The sequence below is a fragment of the Sardina pilchardus genome, chromosome 23 (assembly GCF_963854185.1).
Source record: "Sardina pilchardus chromosome 23, fSarPil1.1, whole genome shotgun sequence".
Lineage (NCBI taxonomy): Eukaryota > Metazoa > Chordata > Actinopteri > Clupeiformes > Clupeidae > Sardina > Sardina pilchardus.
The window spans coordinates 29,764,603-29,782,954 of record NC_085016.1 but is presented as its reverse complement, the minus strand read 5'-3'; the positions used below and the strand labels follow the sequence as shown (position 1 = coordinate 29,782,954).

The window sequence follows — 18,352 nt, the reverse complement described above, 5'->3', positions numbered from 1 at the left end:
CTGAATAGTCTTCAGGTTGTATCCCTCAAGAACAAATGACACTTCAATATAGAGGTCTGAGGAATGTTTCACAAAAAAACAAAACAGCAAGCTGTTTGTATTGTTGTTTGAAGGTCAAGACATGAGTAAACATGACGTTCTTAAATACAGTACGTTTTTATCTAATGTGACACTTTTATCCAAAGTGTTAAAGGGTTAAGCGCCTTGCTCAAGGGCACAATGGTGGAAGCCAGGAATTGAGCCCACAATTTTTCAGGCTACTGCATGCTAAACCAGCTCCCTATCCACTATGCTACCACTGCCTCCATCTCATTTTAGTTCTTGCTTTTTGCTAGTGCACTCACCTCCACGGGTACGGCAGAGGCATGAATGTGTGTGTACTGGGGGATGTAGCCGCCCTGCATCCCAGCGCTGGCAGGTATGAACTGTGAGGGTGAGAGACAGAGTGAGGTAGAGAGAGAAAGAGAGGAGGAGGGGGGAGAGAGAAACAACAACTTGGGTTAACACTTAGGTGAACAGAGAAGAGAACAGAACAGAACAGATGCGGCTTTCACACAGTAGTCTGAAAAGATAAACACTAAGAGACACTGAAGAAAAAAAAATCCACGACAAAAGGCTGGATAAGGATAAGGGCACCAATCTAAAACAAAAAATAATAATGAAAACATTTACATTCAAATCTAATTTTACATAATGTTTGAGCTCTGCTTTAGATTACTCATTATCAATACATTTTCTCTCAATACTGCCAAAGATGTTATGCTTCTTTTGCTGCAGGATTATTCAAAAAAACACTTATCTTTCAGTTATCTAAGCAATTATCTTTCCTAACATGGCATGGTAAGACAACTTGCCAAGGCAGAGGTCTGCCCTTCCAGTTCCAGACAATTTTCTTAAATTATTTGCCAATAATTGATTTTCATATGCATCTGAACATACAGCGCCCTCCACAATTATTGGCACCCCTGGTTAAGATGTGTTCTTTAGCTTCTAATAAATTCATTTTTTTTCCCAAATAATATAGGACCACAATGAAAAAAAGCGTAAAATCCAACCTTTAATACAAGTGCATTCATTTAGAAGGAAAAAAATCCCACATTAAGAAATAATTATTCTTCATAAAATCACCTGTTCCACAATTATTGGCACCCCTAACAATTCCTAGGAAATAAATGTAATTAAAGTATTTTTGTCATTTCTGTCATTTCTACAGTAGTTTACAAAGTCAATCAGAGTATGTAGGAACATTTAATTAGTAATTCTTAACATCCTGTTTCCCTGGGCTATCAATATGACGTGACACAGAGGCCATTTCTCTTCAACATGGGAAAGACAAAGGAACACACTGTTCAAGTAAGGCAGATGTGTGTCGACCTTCACAAGTAAGGCAATGGCTATAAGAAAATAGCCACTCGCACACCTGCCCATATCTATGGTCAGAGGAATCGTTAAGAAGTTTAAAACAACTGGAACAGTGGTAAACAAGCCTGGAAGAGGACACATGTTTATTTTGCCACCACACACAGTGAGGAGGATGGTAAGAGAAATAAAAAATCTCCAAAACTCACTGTTACAGAATTGCATCAAATGGTTGCATCTTGGGGTCACAAAGTCTCCAAAACAACCATCAGGCACTATCTACATGCCAACAAGTTGTTTGGGAGGCATGCACGGAATAAAACCTTTCTCACTCAAAATCATAAGCACAAACGGCTGGAGCGGTACTGGGCCTTCAACTGGGACCGTGTGCTTTGGTCAGATGAGACAAAGTTAGAGCTTTTTGGCAACAAACACTCTAAGTGGGTCTGGCGTAACAAAAAGATGAGTATGCAGAACTGCACCTCATGCCCACTGTGAAGTATGGGGGAGGATCGGTGATGCTGTGGGCCTGTTTCTCTTCCAAAGGGCCTGGGAACCTTGTTAGGGTGCATGGCATCATGAATGCTTTGAAATACCAGGACATTTTAAATCAAAATCTGGTGGCCTCTGCCCGAAAGCTGAAGATGGATCGTTACTGGGTCTTTCAGCAAGATAATGACCCTAAACATATGGCCAAGTCTACACAGAAATGGTTCACCAGACACCGTATCAAGCTCCTACCATGGCCATCTCAGTTCCCAGACCTCAACCCCATTGAAAACCTGTGTGGTGAGTTGAAGAGGAGAGTGCAGAGGAGAGAACCCAGGTCGTTGGATGATTTGGAGATTTTGTGCAAAGAGGAATGGTCGAAGATCCCTCTTTCTGTTTTCTCTAATCTTGTGAAACATTATAAGACAAGATTAGGTGCTGTTTTATTAGCAAAAGGGGGTTATACAAAGCATTTACATCAGGGGTGCCAATAATTGTGGCACACATGATTTGATGTAAAATAATTATTTCTTAATGTGGGATTTTTTCCCTTCTAAATAAATGCACTTGTATTAAAGGTTGGATTTTACGCTTTTTTTCATTGTGGTCCTATATTATTTGGAAAAAAAATGAATTTATCAGAAGCTAAAGAACACATCTTAACCAGGGGTGCCAATAATTGTGGAGGGCGCTGTAGGTATAACATTTCTGTGAGACAGATTTTTTTTCCAGCGGTGCATTGGGGTCTTCTTAGGAAGAACCTTAGAACAGAACCATAGCAAGCCACTATTCCCTTGAAAATGATAAATGATACTTGAGTTTTACTACGAACATACACCATTTTTGTCTGAGCTTTCAGCTAGTTCATACTAATGGTGCTGTAGCAGTCTTGACTCTGGCTCTGACTGCTTAACTAACGTGGAGAAATCAGATCTGCACAGGGGAACCAGAGGAGGGACTCAGCAGCAGAAGCATGAGGAGGAGGGGAGCAGGTGTGGGGAGGCTCACCGCTGCCGTGTTGCCCAGAGACAGATGCCCCATCTGCTGTGTGAGAGGAGCCATGATGGAGGAGTGCTGCAGTGCCATGGGGTGCTCCATAGAGGGCGACAAAACCCCTCCCTGCAGGACAGGCACACATGGATTGAGCGCAAGACAGCGAGAGAGAGAGAGAGAGAGAGAGAGAGAGAGAGAGAAAGGAGGATGGAGGTGATAACAGAAAGTCACAAAAGAGAAATTTAATTTTAAATGAAGTGAGATGAAAAAAACAAAAAAATGTGAGAAAAGAAGAGAGATGAGAAGAGAAAGAAGTCTTGTTATTATAAAGAGATTTATATAAATCTATTCACCCATTCTTGCTTATGCAAATGGCCTGATACTGGCAGTAGGTATCACAGGTCTGAGAACTGATCCATAGCATAAATGCAAAACTCAGGCACAAACAGTACAGTAGTCTACAGAGGAGCTAGAGGGGCGGCAGGACAGATAGTGTGGACGGAGGCTAAAGTGGGGAGACGGTATGAAAATGGGCACAGCTTTAAATGGCTGCATTTCCCTATCGGTACAGGACAGAGACACAAGGCTTCCTCCACTCACCGCCATCTGTGTAGGAAATGCAGATGGCACCAGCCCCCATGCACGCACACACTCGTGGGCGCGGGCACACACACACACACACACACACACACACACACACACACACACACACACACACACACACACACACACACACACACACACACACACACACACACACACACACACACACACACACACACACACACACACACACACACACACACACACACACACACACACACACACACACACACACACACACACACACACAGCTGCGGGCGTTTCCCCATTCCCTGCTCTCCACCCCCCAACTCACATACAGAGTAAAGTGTGCACTCATGCACACAAGAGTGTGCACACACAGACACATGCACTCACACACACACGCGCATGTATGAGTAATATCCAGAATGGGGCGAGTGCTCTGGTTTCAATCCAGTTACACCCTCAGCACGACAGAGCAGGAAGAGATAAAAGCAGAGCTGTGAGTCTGTGGTCAGTGTGTCAGCAGAGAGAGGGAGAGAAAAGGGGAAGAAGGAAAAGTGAGACAGAGGAGGAGAGGGGAGCATTATTTTCTTACCGGGTGCTGCATGATGTAAGGCTGATGGGTCATCCAGGGAGGATTCTGCACCTATAATAACACACAATACAGACACAGACGCAGGGATACACAGACAAAGACACAAAGTTAAAGCTCCATCATGCCAATCAAATCAGAGTTTCCATCCAGTCCCTGCTCATCCAAGCCAATCACCTGCAGTAATGAGGCACAGCCTAAGCAGACAGGCTGCCGAGCCACTGCATAGACCATCTCTGTACTGCTCTGTACGACTTCACAATTGAAGCTTGCTTACAGAGGGCCCTTGGGAATTTCAAGTCTATATTAAGCCATGCTTTTGAGCACATCTCAAATCCTGGGCTTAAATGGCGTTATGTTAAAATGAAGAGGACAGGAAGACAAAGACAGATACTGTTCACAGGACCAATCACATGGAGCAGATGATCTCCAGAGACACGTAATACTCCTGCCCCCCTTGCACAGGCATTCACAGGCATGGAGTGATGATTTACAGAAACTGCTCTTCCCAAAAATCAGATGCTTAGCCCAAGGACAGGCTCTGGTGAATGGAACTGAAATGTGCAACAACTTTGTGGGATAAGAATGAAGCCGTTGGTGGTTTGCAATCATGCAAATTCGCTACAAATTGTGTAGTGATGAAAACAAACAGAGATATCACCCGAATAAAACACTGGGCTCGATTTGGCGATCAGAAAGGCAGTGCAAAGCACAAAGCGCAACGCAAAGCTTATTCTTATCTCACACCTGGTCAGTGGCAGATCTTACGCCATGCGCATGATCCAACAATTGGTATCGTACACCCTCTAAGACTCATTACACCACTGACCAAGAGAAAGCTGGTCTATAGCGAAAGGAGCATTTAAAGCACAGCTGAAGACATGAGATACAGTATAAGCGGAAATTCCTGCAAGATACATATCCTTAGGATTTTTTACTCAGTCATTCGAACATTATTGGGGTAAGTGTTGCCTTTTTCAGGCTACGTTTTCGATGACAACCCACTGTCAGTCAGTAGTGAAAGCATTAATCTGAGTAGAACTGTTTTGTTGTTGAGTAGAAGACCATGGTGAAGTTAGTTTCACTTTGCCTATGAGTTCAAATAATAGGCAAGCACAGATGCATGTAGGCAATACCCTGCTAGTCACAAACACGTTTTTGTAAAGCAAGGTTTAGTGGAATCCTAGTTAAATAGTCACGTGAAAGCATACTCCTTCAAATGAGCCGCTGACTATCAAAATACCTGGGCTGTTTGAAGTTGCACTGCTTGCTGTTAAAGGGTATTGACAGATGTCCTTATCTCGTTTAAAGGATGTTCCTCCCAAAACACACCCATGACTGATTAAGAAACATAAGAACCACCCTTTTGTGCCAAGCGCCCGACGTTTGACCACATAATTGCACCATTGAATTAAATGAATGTGGACTGACCATGCCTTGATTGTCTATAACCTTTCCGCCTCTGATCATCCATTTCTAATCACCAAAATAGAGCCCACTATGTTGAAGTTTCAGTCGGTTACAATAGTGATAAAAGGCAGCTTCTTGGGTGTGTGTGTGTGCGTGTGTGTGAAAGAGAGAGAGAAAGAGGGCGAAAGGGAGGGAGACAACGCAAGACTCTGGGCGAGAGAATGACAAAGAGAGAGTATAGGACTGTGCGGGTCGGTGTGTGTGGGTCGGTGTGTGTGTGTGTGTGTGTGTTCTCATTTAATTATTTTGGTTCCCACAGAAACAGGGCTTGGTCAGCAAAAAGTCCCTCTGTACTAATGAGCCATGTTGCCCACATGAGCAACAAGATGCAGCTCTACAAAGTCACAGTTTTGGTCCCTTAGATCGTCATATGAAAACACTAACAATAAATACTCATTTGCAAGAAATGCACAAGTAATGTTTTTATATGGGCTAGTCTTTAAACAGGAGTCAGGAGAGAGGAATCAGAGTAGATGCAGGAGAGGAAGAGGAGGAAGGCTGCTGACTCACCTGGTATGTGGAAACGGGAGAAATGTAGGGAGTCACGGCCGTCTGAGGCACCAGTCTGCTGCCCATATTATAGGGAGGAGGGTAGTACCTGGAGGGAGGGGGAGGGAGGGAGAGAGAGAGAGAGAGAGAGAGAGAGAGAGAGAGAGAGAGAGAGAGAGAGAGAGAGAGAGAGAGAGAGAGAGAGAGAGAGAGAGAGAGAGAGAGAGAGAGAGAGAGAGAGAGAGAGAGAGAGATCAAAATGATGCTTTGTCTCACCAATGGTTGTTAGGAAAGCCAATGGGAAAAGATGCTGAGGTGGCACCACTTACCCATTCTGCATGGTGGCAGTGGTGGGGTCATAAGTCAAGGTCATTCCGCTCTGAGAAGGTGAGAGAACATACATAATTACAACACAGCAAAGACCCCGACAATCCCATTTAACCATGCAATTGATTTGCCCGTCCAATTTTCTGGGCTGATTTCGTTTTCCGATTTTTCATAGAGTTTGGTCTGCTGACACAGATTTACAGGCTTTACAGAGTTTTAAACGTTTAGAGAGAGCCCACGAGTAACAGGGGTGAGGAAAAACTCTGTAGAATTGGAGATATACAGTGCCTATAGAAAGTCATCATACCCTTTTGAAATAGTTACTTTTTTTGTCTTACAGCCTGAAATCAAAACCAATTTTAAAAACAATCTTTTTCAGTTTTATTCACAAATATAGCTGTACAACATCAAAATAATGAAAAAAAAGTAAACAGTTCTGAAAATTAATAAAAAAATAAAAACTACAATAACAGGGTTGGAAAAGTCATCATACCCCTGACTTAAAGGGATAATCCGGAGTGAAATGCACTTTAGATCAATTTTTCGGACTATTGGGAGTACATACGTTGAGTTGACACCAAAATCATGTCATTCGGATGTATTTTGAGAAAGTTCGAGCTCACCGTTTTTAGCCAAAACTCGTTAGCCTGGAGGTGACTCGGGCATGTCATTTCGCCGCTACAAAACGCTATTTGTATACCTCTTCTACTGTTCCAAACAACACTACACTTACGTGGTAGTGAGTAGAGGGTCCCTAAAGCCAAACCGAAGTATCCCCACGTCTTTATGTGGTCGGATAGAGAGTCCAGAATGAATTTAATCGAGTCAGTACCTTTCCGGAAATGTCGCTGTTGCAGCTAGCAACGTTTTCACAACACTTTACTAACATTTCCGGAAAGGTACGGACTCGATTAAATTCATTCTGGACTCTCTATCCGACCACATAAAGACGTGCGGATACTTCGGTTTGGCTTTAGGGAACCTCTACTCACTACCACGTAAGTGTAGTGTTGTTTGGAACAGTAGAAGAGGTATAAAAATAGCGTTTTGTAGCGGCGAAAGGACACGCCCCGGTCACTTCCAGGCTAACGAGTTTTGGCTAAAAACGGTGAGCGCGAACTTTCTCAAAATACATCCGAATGACATGATTTTGGTGTCAACTCAACGTATGTACTCCCAATAGTCCGAAAAATTTATCTAAAGTGCATTTCACTCCGGATTATCCCTTTAATACTTTGTATAGCTTCCTTTTGCTTTCATTACAGCCCTCAATCTGTTTGGATATGTCTCTATTATAGCTTTGCACACCTAGATTGAGGAATATTTGCCCAAACTTCCGTGCAAAATTGTTAAAATTCAGTCAAATTCTGTAGGGAATGGCGATGGGCTGCTCTCTTCAAGTCAATCCACAGATTTTCTATAGGATTTAAGTCAGGGCTCTGACTTTGCCACTCAAGGATATTCACCATCCTATCCTTAAGCCACTACTTTGTTCTTTTGGCAGTATGTTTAGGACCATTGCCGTGTTGGAAGGCGAATCACCTGCCCATATTCAGCTGTCTAGCATGGGGGCTGCAGGTTTTCCTCAATCATTTGGGTGTACTTGGCAGCATCCACTTTCCCTCCTATCTTGACCAATTGCCCAGTCCCCACTGAAGAGAAACATCCCCACAACATAATGTTGCCCCCACCATGCTTCACACTAGGTATGGTGTGTTTTGGGTGTGTTTGGGTGTGTAAACTGTGTTTGGTAAGCGCCTGGAGCTCAGTCCAAAAAGTTCAATCTTAGTCTCCAAAAAGTTCAATCTTAGTCTCTTCTGACCATAACAGCTTTTTCCACATGGTAGCAGAATATTCCAGATGTGTTTTTGCACTGGACTCCAAGCGCAATGTTTGGTGAAAACCAACCACAGTACACCACCCGAAACACACCATACCTAGTGTGAAGCATGGTTGGGGCAACATTATGTTGTGGGGATGTTTCTCTTCAGCAGGGACTGGGCAATTGGTCAGGATAGAAGTGAAAATGGATGCTGCCAATTACACCCCAAATTCTTGAGGAAAACCTGTGTCCCTCTGCTAGACAGCTGAAGATGGGCAGGTCATTCGCCTTCCAACGCGACAATGATCCTAAACATATTACCAAAAGAACAAAGCAGTGGCTTAAGTATAGGATGGTGAATATCCTTGAGTGGCAAAGTCAGAGCTCTGACTTAAATCCTATAGAAAATCTGTGGATTGACTTGAAGAGAGCAGTCCATCGCCGTTCCTTACAGAATTTGACTGGATTTTAACAATTCTGCACGGAGGATTGGGCAAATATTCCCCAATCTAGGTGTGCAACGCTATAATAGACATATCCAAACAGATTGATGGCTGTAATGAAAGTAAAAGGAAGCTCTACAAAGTATTAAGTCAGGGGTATGATGACTTTTCCAACCCTGTTATTCTAGTTTTTAATTTTTTATTAATTTTCAGAACGGTTGACTTTTTAAAAAATATTTTGATGTTGTACAGCTACATTTGTAAATACAACTGGAAAAGATTGTTTTTAAAATGGGTTTTGATTTCAGGCTGTAAGACAAAAGAAGTAACTATTTCAAAAGGGTATGATGACTTTCTATAGGCACTGTATATAGGAAGAAACCTCGGACAGATCCACAGATCAAGGGCCTAACCCATCTGCCTAGGGTCAGTTACAGTACAGTAAGGTCATTTAAGGTCAGAAAGCTCAAATGTGTATCAACGTTTCTATGATACATTTGAACATGGAACATATTCTCATATTAATTGATGCATATGCATTTATGGGAGGGTGAGGGAGAAGTGGGAGTATTGCGCAAACACAGGGGAGGAAAAGTGCTGGTAACCATTGATTAGGAGAAAAAAGCACACGTCTGTTTTGTGGTGAAAAACTTCCGCCTGTTAAAAGCAGGTGTAATCCAAATTAAAGTTAAATGCGGCAATTAGAGAAACTTCCAAAGACGGCTGAATCAGTATTCAGAGCATCAGTTTTTCTTCATTGTAGGCTACTATGTCAAAAGCAACTTTAACTTTTGTTTGCCTTTCTCATATCGTATTTTCACTTTCACAACATCCACTTAGTACGTAGTAAGTCATAGCCCTTGCCTATGGGCAGTAAATAGTTTGAGTATTTTAAGTGGAGTAGAACTACAGGCCTACTCTATGACGCTGCTTGTTTACATCTTATTATCACATGATCACCAAACTTTAATTCTTTTTAATGACAGTTAATCGTTTCACCGGTCACCAGCCAAACAATTGGTGCATTCAAGAGGAATACAAAATCTTTTGGAAATTGATTTTCATTTTAAAGGCCAGCTACTTCATGGATCCAGGATACTATGCATTTTGATAAAGTTCCCTTGGCCTTTGGAATTAAAATAGCCCCACATCACATACCCTTCACCATACCTAGAGATTAGCATGGTGCTTTTTTAGCCTGTTTGATGCTCATTGAGCTCAATGCAAACCAAACCAGCTACCGGTTGTGCACATAGGTGCATTCACACACTTATGCAAACACAGAGAGAGAGAGAGAGAGAGAGAAAGAGAGAAAGAGTGTGAGAGAGAGAGAGAAATAGAGAAGTAGATGGAGAGGGAGAGGGATGCAATAGATAGATTGCATCCTCCGCAATTATCACAAATCACCAAAGGTCCACAGGTAATACTAATCCCGTGCGAATAGGGCTAATGATCATCTCTGTGCTAATGATGTCATCATCAATGAACTACAGTACAGGGGAGGAAGAGGATTACCATACTCACCTCTACCAAGGGAAACAAGCACAGGTAACAGGACACTTTGCTAAAATGCCAATACTTCCCCAGCATCAATCAGAATCTATATCAAACATACTCACATACACCCACACACATGTTTAAGTAGAAGACTGGACTCACCAGTCTCCCCTCAGCCTCCCGAGACCATACTTTCCCGTTGGGGGTGTATTTTCCCTGAATCTGTCGCTTCTTCTGACCTCCATCTGCAAACTTACAGAGCAGCGGCTCAGAAGAACCTGCCAAGAGATAGAGAAAAAGAGAGACAGATACAGAGAGAGAGAGAGAGAGAGAATCAGGGCAGCAGTTTTCAGATGACATGATGTGCTTACATAATTGCAAAATGGTTCTCTGATGTTTTCTCAGTTAGCCTTTTAAAATGATATCAGAGTAGTAAACAGAACGTGCCTTTGGAGCATTGGATGAATGGTTGCTGATAATGGGCATCTGTATACTATATACAGCCATTTCTTTCAACAACATGCATCAAGGGCGCGGGAATTTTAAATAATTACTAATTCGCTTTATATTTTTGTATATTCAATGATGAGACAAATAGCAAAAAAGGGTTATGGATAGGTTTGAATATGGCTACACAAATCCACAATTGTAGAGGTGACCTCTCATGACGTGACTAACTGAGAAGCGAAAGTGAGCAGGCTGAGGGCGGCTAGTTAACTCACTGGAAGTTAGTAGGAAGGGATGTCACAGAAAAGGATAAACGATCAGGGAATAGCCCTGGATCTCCGTGCCTTAAAAGTAATGATGAAAATCGCCCCAGAGGTTTTTATGATATTCCAAACGAATGCCACGGCTAGCAGCCACCAGAGCCGTATCTATCCACAACTGCAACATTGTTACTAGCGCTGACCTGGCGTTATGGAGCCTGAATCATTTGTTGCAACTTTAGAACGATGTGACCGGCCACCCGGCGTCCTTTAGTTTTGTTTGTAAACGGGAAATACGTGTAGCCTATTGAAGTCAATAAATTACATAGCCTCATAGTTCCATAGGGAACTTCAAAAAAGGAATAGTTATGCTCTTCTACAAGCAACTGGTGCATCCACGGCAGGGGACAAGTTGATCAAAAAGAGAAAAATACCGGAGCAGCTCAGTTTATAAGGCTTAATTTGTTTGTTTAGCCTATTGTAGCCTAATGCAAAGGTGCACAGCAACCGTCTAACGTTTCGATTAGCCTACATCTTCGTCAGAGTCTGTTATTAACGTTCTGCTAGATGTACTGTAGCCTAGGCATACTGTAGGCCTACACATCTAGACGTAGACTTCGGTCTAGTGGGGAAATTAGCTTTGTTTTAAAAATATGACGACGGGGACCTCAACGATTGGCCTTACTTTCCTTCTAAAACTATGTTGAAATCGCATCTTTCACAGCCCAATTTTAACATTTTCCCGGGGGAAAAACCCCCGGACCCCCGGGAAATGGAAGGGTCAGCCGAGGTATGGCCCCTAATCTTTTGAACACCTATAGCGATGCGCCTGGTGCTGTCGCATTTGTAGAACATTACAATTTGTGGTTGCAAAGGACATAATAACGTCTTGCCCTCAACCATACACTGCGCTAATGACGTATTTAGCAGTCAAAAACTGCTAAAAAAAAAAAGTCCAAAACATGTAGGCTATATCAGGGAGAAATCGTTGGACATTCTTCATTATTTTGTTATTCAGCACCCCTGGTCAAAAAGAGGTTCCCACGCGCCTGACAGGCATTTACAACTTTAATGATGAAAACAAGGACATTTCTAAGTGACACCAAACCTGTGAACGCTAGTGTCAATGGACACACACACACACACACACACACACACACACACACACACAGAAGGATGGTAGGGGGGCAGAGATCCCCATGGCAACTGAAAAACAGGAGAGACGGGGTCTTACCCATGAGACCTGCTGTCTTGATGAACTTGCCGTTGAGCTGGGAGATGACAGCGTCGCACTTCTCTGTTGACTCCATCCTGAGAGGAAGATAGAATATGGGAATGAGTGATGTCAATAGTATTTATTGCATTTTCACAAATACAGACAAACACTGTGATTCTATGCACAAATAACAAAAACACACACACACACACACACACACACACACACACACACACACACACACACACACACACACACACACACACACACACACACACACACATCACAGCACAGATGTGTTTATTTATTTATTTATTTTTTAAAGTATATTTTTTGGGCTTTTATGCCTTTAATTATAGGACAGTAGAGAGAGACAGGAAGTGAGTGGGAGAGAGCATTGGGGTGGGATCCGGAAAGGACCACGGGGCGGGAATCGAACCCGGGTCGCCGGCGTGCGGTGCAGGTGCAGGTGTATATACACAAACACATCAATATCACCTAACACTAGGGGTGGCACGGTTCACAAAATCTACGGTTCGGTTCGTATCACGGTTTAGGGTCACGGTTTTCGGTTCGGTGCAGTTCTTGTTGTTATTTTTTCTTTTACTCTTTAACACTCCAGAAACATATTTCAGCACATAGCTTATAATCATCCACAATTAGGCTAGAGTATTTAGAGAATAGTTATCATGTAATAATGCACAAACTGAATTTGACTTCACATAAAGCACATTATTGTCTGAGGAAACTTTAAGCTTCAGTTGAGATTTTGATAAAGCAAGAGGGAAGACATTGATGATTTCAACAATCTTCTCATTTATTTGGCAGGGATGGTGCACCAGCACAAAATGTATGTCGTCCACCCATATTTTTCATTGCATCGCCTTTTTATCGCTCTCCTTTCATACAGTGTGAATGATTTTTTAACAAGATGTAAAGCTTGTCTTTATTTGAAACACACACACATTATGTAATTATTTATTAATTACATTGCATGTAAATGCAATGTACTGTTATCCCTGTTCTTTTTATTATTATCGGGATAATTATTCTTCCTCCGACCAAAATCAACGATTTATAACGCTAAAACCACTTAACCGTTTGACGTCATTCAAGCACTCCAACAAAGATCTTGTAACGGAGATTTGACGATTGTATTTTTGACATTTGTGAACTTCATACTTTTTGAGATATTTACGATAAAAGAGTTTAAAATTCCCATAGAGTTTACATTGAGATCCTTTGGCGGCAAAGACTAATTGTTACGTCAGTGCTCAGCTGTCAGTAATCAAGGATCTTTGATCCAAACTAAAGCCATGCCACCGCTGCAACCTGAATGTTTTGTCTACTCATTAAACTGTAGCTGCGTGCTGAGTACTAACAGCTATGAAAACATTCTACCATGCCATAGCTGCTGTAAACCAGGACGTTATCGTCTTGTCTCCTGTTAGGCTACTCCTAACTTGATTTGTTTATATCGTTACAGTAACCGGTTTGCTCTCGGTAACGTTATCAACAGCTAAAGACAATCTAACCTAACGTCAACGTAAATCTAACACTGTATTTAGCTAACGACAACCAAACTTGCTCCAGGCTAGGTTTTTCGGTATCATTCACAAATTAAAAACCTTTGTTAACAGCTTGTACATTCCTATTAGGACAATCACACACCTGGAGACACTTCGAAGAACATACTAGCTCATCCTGTACAAATATCCTACTGTAAGCTAACGTTACATTTGCTAGATATCATACCTGTTGCTGCATCATAGTTGATTGGCGTTGTTTGAAATTGTATTCCGTATTCCAATGGTGTCTAAGTCTATGGCCTACTTTTAACCTGCATTAGTGTAGATATGAAGGCTATATAAGCTATCCTACCAGTCGTTTCACTGTAGGCTACTAAAGTGTCAGCTCTTGCAACTCGTTTGAAGTTGCCAACTTCATTTCAGTCTTACATTCTAATAAATGAAGAGTTATTTTCCATAATAGCCTATATCCACAATTTTGATGCATTTTCATAAATCACTTTTTAAATGTGACTTTCCAAGTAATTTCAGTGGAAATGTAATTGGGTTATTTTTTATCTATTCTTCTGTGTAGCCTAGTTGTCTTTTTAACTATAGACCTAATAGGAATGTTTTACACAGTCAGCAACCTTTTTGCATTTACATGCAATGGTAATTCCTTCCATGGAATTACATTTTCTAGTTCTATATACTGACATGTCTGATATTCATAACAGCAAACTTTATGCAGATTATACACTAATCCAGCGAAACACGGAAGTAACACAAAACCGCCATTACTGCGTGACTGGCTGCTAAGAAATTAGCCCGTTGGTTCCATAGGCGGCTGTTGCAGAGGTTAGCTGTCATTAATACACGTCTTAATACCTTATGTTGTTAATAAATTACCTTCATTGGTAAGTTTTGGCACAGTCTGACATCATTGATCCAATGTTCCCTTTCACCTGACATTTTCTTTCATGAGCGGGATGGGATCTCTTATTAGACATTCTCTGACAGGATGCTTTCATTGAAAAGCACAGGCAAGTGTCACTCGTCACACTCGCAGGCACGCAGTAATGGCGATATTCAAGATGGCAGCGCCCATAAAGTTCGCGCTGGATTAGTGTATAGCCTACTATTCATTGTAACTCCACCTCTTAAATTCAGCTGTCTGGCTGAAGCCTCAAAATATTGTAAACAAAGTAGCAGGCTAAGCTCATCATACTCTACTGGTTGGACTGTTCAGTTTCCCCACATGTGTTTTAGTTTCAAGGTAAGCTAATACTTTTTCTCCTTGGGACAGGCCCTTTTAAGCCTTGGAGTTGAAAACATTGGTATTGAGATGGTCAGTCAACTTGAATGCAAGAGATTTTATCAAATGTCTGATGCTAACCGTTTTTAACAGTAATTTAGCTAATCGTCTTCTGTGCGTCATTGCGTTCACGATTGTGAATGTTCTATTTGGATTAATGTGCATGTCGAGGGAGGGTGTCCATTGAGCGCGCACGAGAGCGGGCCAAGGAGAATGAGTTTACTTCTACTGTTTGGTAAAGTTGCACGCATAGTCTACAGTTGCGGAAGAACATGTTTCCACCCGAGCAGGGTCAGGTGCATCAGTTTGACCACGCTAGGGATGATCTCGCACTTGCGATTTCTAAAACCTTGCGCGCAGCACTCAAAACTCCATACTCCTACTCTCGCACGGAAGGGAAACACGTCGTCACATATGGGAATCAATTGCGCATGCCATAACTAGCCTGAACCGTAGGACCGTACGACGAAAACACACTCCAAACCGTGACATGCGAACCGCACGGTTCGGAGCATTTTTCAAAAACCGTGCCACCCCTACCTAACACAATGTCACAGTCACACCACACCAAAATCACAATTAAAACCTATAGCAACCACTCGCAATTTTACACTGACACCCTTACACACACACAGACCTGGCAAAGCCCACTCCACGGCTGACACCATGTGTGTCTCTGAGGATGCGTGTGGACACCACGTGGCCGAAGGGCTTGAGCAGGCTCTCCAGCTCGTGCTCGTCCACAGACACAGGTAGGTTGGACAGGTACAGGTTGGTGGGGTCCTGCTCCTGCTGCTGCGCACACACACACACACACACACACACAGGGATGGGGATGGGAGAGCAACAGCAGCACAAGCATTGAGAAAGACATCAAGGCCAGTCGAAGACACTGAAAAGCCCTTATTGTGAGTATCTTCAGGTCAATTGGCAGAATAAGCTAATCAGCACATCCTGCTGGAAGATCTCATAATTGGAGAACATCTGTGTGTGAGTGTGAGTGTGAGTGTGAGTGTGAGTGTGAGTGTATTCTATTTAATGTTTGCTTTTCTGTTTTGAGTGTAATGAACTTCAACCTAATTAGATCTTTTTGTACTGTCGGCCCCTAGAAAGAGTAGCTGGGACTTCTGCCAATTATGGAACACTTTGCTGTATCGCTGACATTAATGAAATATCTGGCTTGTCCTCACCATATAAGCAAATATCCAATTCCAACCTCTGACAATTTGGCAACACATCACACAGGATATCTCTTATGTCAGTGAATTTTCCAAGTGTGTCATTCCATGTGTTTCAGTGAGCGGACACTTCCTGTTGCCAAGTACTTCATTAAAGGGGACATATTATACCTCTATTTAAACGAGGTTAGAATTGGTCTCTCCCAAATTGAGACGTTTCTGGGCTGGCCACGCCTCCGGCTGCGTGTATTGATTACGCTGCTCGTTTCACAGGTGAAAATGACTACAAACAAAGCCGGCATCCAACCACATATGGTAGACCCTGGTGCTAGGGTTGGTCTATGCAAATTCCCTTAGTATTACATCAGAATAAGGGAGCAATCCAAATGGCTCACAGCAGCATACTATTCTTGACACCAAAGTCTTTCTACTGATCTACAGAAAACGGATGGATGGGTTTTTTTCACACTTGGAGTGTTTATAAGAACAGTAGAGGCCTAAATATGAACACAAAGGCCCGCAAAAAGTGAGTTTTGCATAATATGTCCCCTTTAAGACAACATATAAAAAAAAGGTTCCAAGATTACCTCAAAGAAATTAATAATAGGACTCTCCTACACAACCCCAAAGTCTTCATGCAATCCCCACATTACGGAAGAACAATAGGGCCACAAAGTAATATATTTATTCTAAATCTCGGAGAAAAAAAGTTATTTTTTAGAAAAAATAAAGTTTGTCATTGGGATATTGTTCCTATGAGCGTACATCGTCGAGTGGCGCAACGCTAGCTCTCTCATCTAGCTCTCAATAGACCCGGGTTTAATCCCCACCATAAGCCAATTTTTGTAGCTTACATTGACTGAATTCAATGACCGTTTTTCAACGACGACGAGCAATTATTTTTCGTTAATGGTTTTTAATAACAAACGATCTGAAATAAACAGATGAATAAACAAACATTTTGAAATAAAGACAAATAAGCAGTCCAACAGATCGTCACAAACTCGCGATCGGGCAGGCAAATCTCCCCTCTTCCTGCTACTATTACGCGCATGCGCAGAACAGATCACAATCCCAGAATGCACTTGTCCTTGATGCTTGTACTTGAACGATACCCCTGCATCTGTCCATTCCCATGCAGTTCCTCCTGCACAAAGGCTATCACATTGTCTATGTCCGACTGATTTCGCCTCCTGCACAGTCCAAGTTCACGACACCGGCTCTTCAAGGTCCGGATAGAAATCACAATACTGTTTACCATTAACGAAAAATGATTGTTTGTCGTCGTTGAAAAACGGTCATTGAATTCAGTCAATGTAAGCTACAAAAATTGGATCAAGGCAGGGATTGAACCCGGGTCTATAGAGTGCTAGACGAGAGAGCTAGCGTTGCGCCACCCGAACGCTCATGGGAACAATATCCCAATCACAAGCCTTCTACAGATTTCTGGCCCTATTGCTCTTCCGTACAATGTTCAAGGTAAACTATGCAACGTTTTTCAGTTAATCAATCCGTTCCATACTGTTATAAATGATTGAATGAGTCATTAGCCTACCGGTCGAACAATGTTTTTTTCGGTCGCCCTAGTGGTCTGTAGTAGAGATGCACGATATATCGGTGGCTGATATATTATTGGCCGATAAGGGAAATTTAAAAAATATTATAATCGGTCCGATAGCAGAATTTTGGCCGATAATTTGCGGCGATATTTTTCAAAGCCCTAATTTCCCAACTACATAAGGCCCGTCTGGCTGCATGCTACTTGAGCTTGGTTGGCTACTTCTTCCTCAAAATAATGTCAGCTGTGTGGATGTAGGCTATTTCACCATTCTAACCAGATCTGCGTTGAATCTATGTAGCCCAAAATCCTCTGCTGAACAATCTTCATTTTAACCTAAGCTGCGAGACTTTCTGTTTGTCAGTGCCAAACTTCCGTGTTTATTTTACACTCACAGGCGCTAGGGGGAAGTGAGACAGCCATCATTCAACCCAGAGTAAGTCAAATAACCATTCCAATGACTGAAGCTGATCAGTTAAGGTATATTAAGCTAAAAAAACTTGCATAGTTCACTTTTAAATGTCCATTAACAATACAATGTTCTTTCTGTGCTTTCTCTCAACAGAGCTTTTTGTGCCATCAGCTAATTTTCAGAGCTAATTTGACTCATCACATGATCTTCCTACATTCTATTTGCTCAGGAAGGGTTGTAGCCATGGAGATGCAGCTGTGATTTGCATAGCACCCTTGATTGGTTCCCAGTGATGTATGCATCACTCCTGAGCTTTTCTAACAAGATCAGCAGAATGAGCCAAGCAAGTCTATTCCTCAGAGGACTACTGTTCATTACCACACCAGAGTACACAAACATGCATATATGCG

General features: G+C 42.2%; 1 protein-coding gene across 2 annotated transcripts in view; it reads right to left on the bottom strand.

The window, feature by feature from the left end:
- rbms1a (RNA binding motif, single stranded interacting protein 1a) overlaps positions 1 to 18,352 on the bottom strand; it is a 34,698-nt gene that overhangs the window by 4,908 nt on the left and 11,438 nt on the right. Inside the window, exons 5-12 of one of the 2 annotated variants that reach the window (XM_062528181.1) lie at positions 15,432 to 15,589; positions 11,990 to 12,066; positions 10,211 to 10,326; positions 6,289 to 6,338; positions 5,981 to 6,068; positions 4,004 to 4,054; positions 2,857 to 2,967; positions 345 to 425 (exon numbers count right to left, since the gene is read on the bottom strand). In XM_062528181.1, coding sequence (XP_062384165.1) covers positions 345 to 425; positions 2,857 to 2,967; positions 4,004 to 4,054; positions 5,981 to 6,068; positions 6,289 to 6,338; positions 10,211 to 10,326; positions 11,990 to 12,066; positions 15,432 to 15,589 — 732 coding nt within the window. The remainder of the gene's footprint in view (positions 1 to 344; positions 426 to 2,856; positions 2,968 to 4,003; positions 4,055 to 5,980; positions 6,069 to 6,288; positions 6,339 to 10,210; positions 10,327 to 11,989; positions 12,067 to 15,431; positions 15,590 to 18,352) is intronic. The other variant, XM_062528183.1, reaches the window with a different exon arrangement.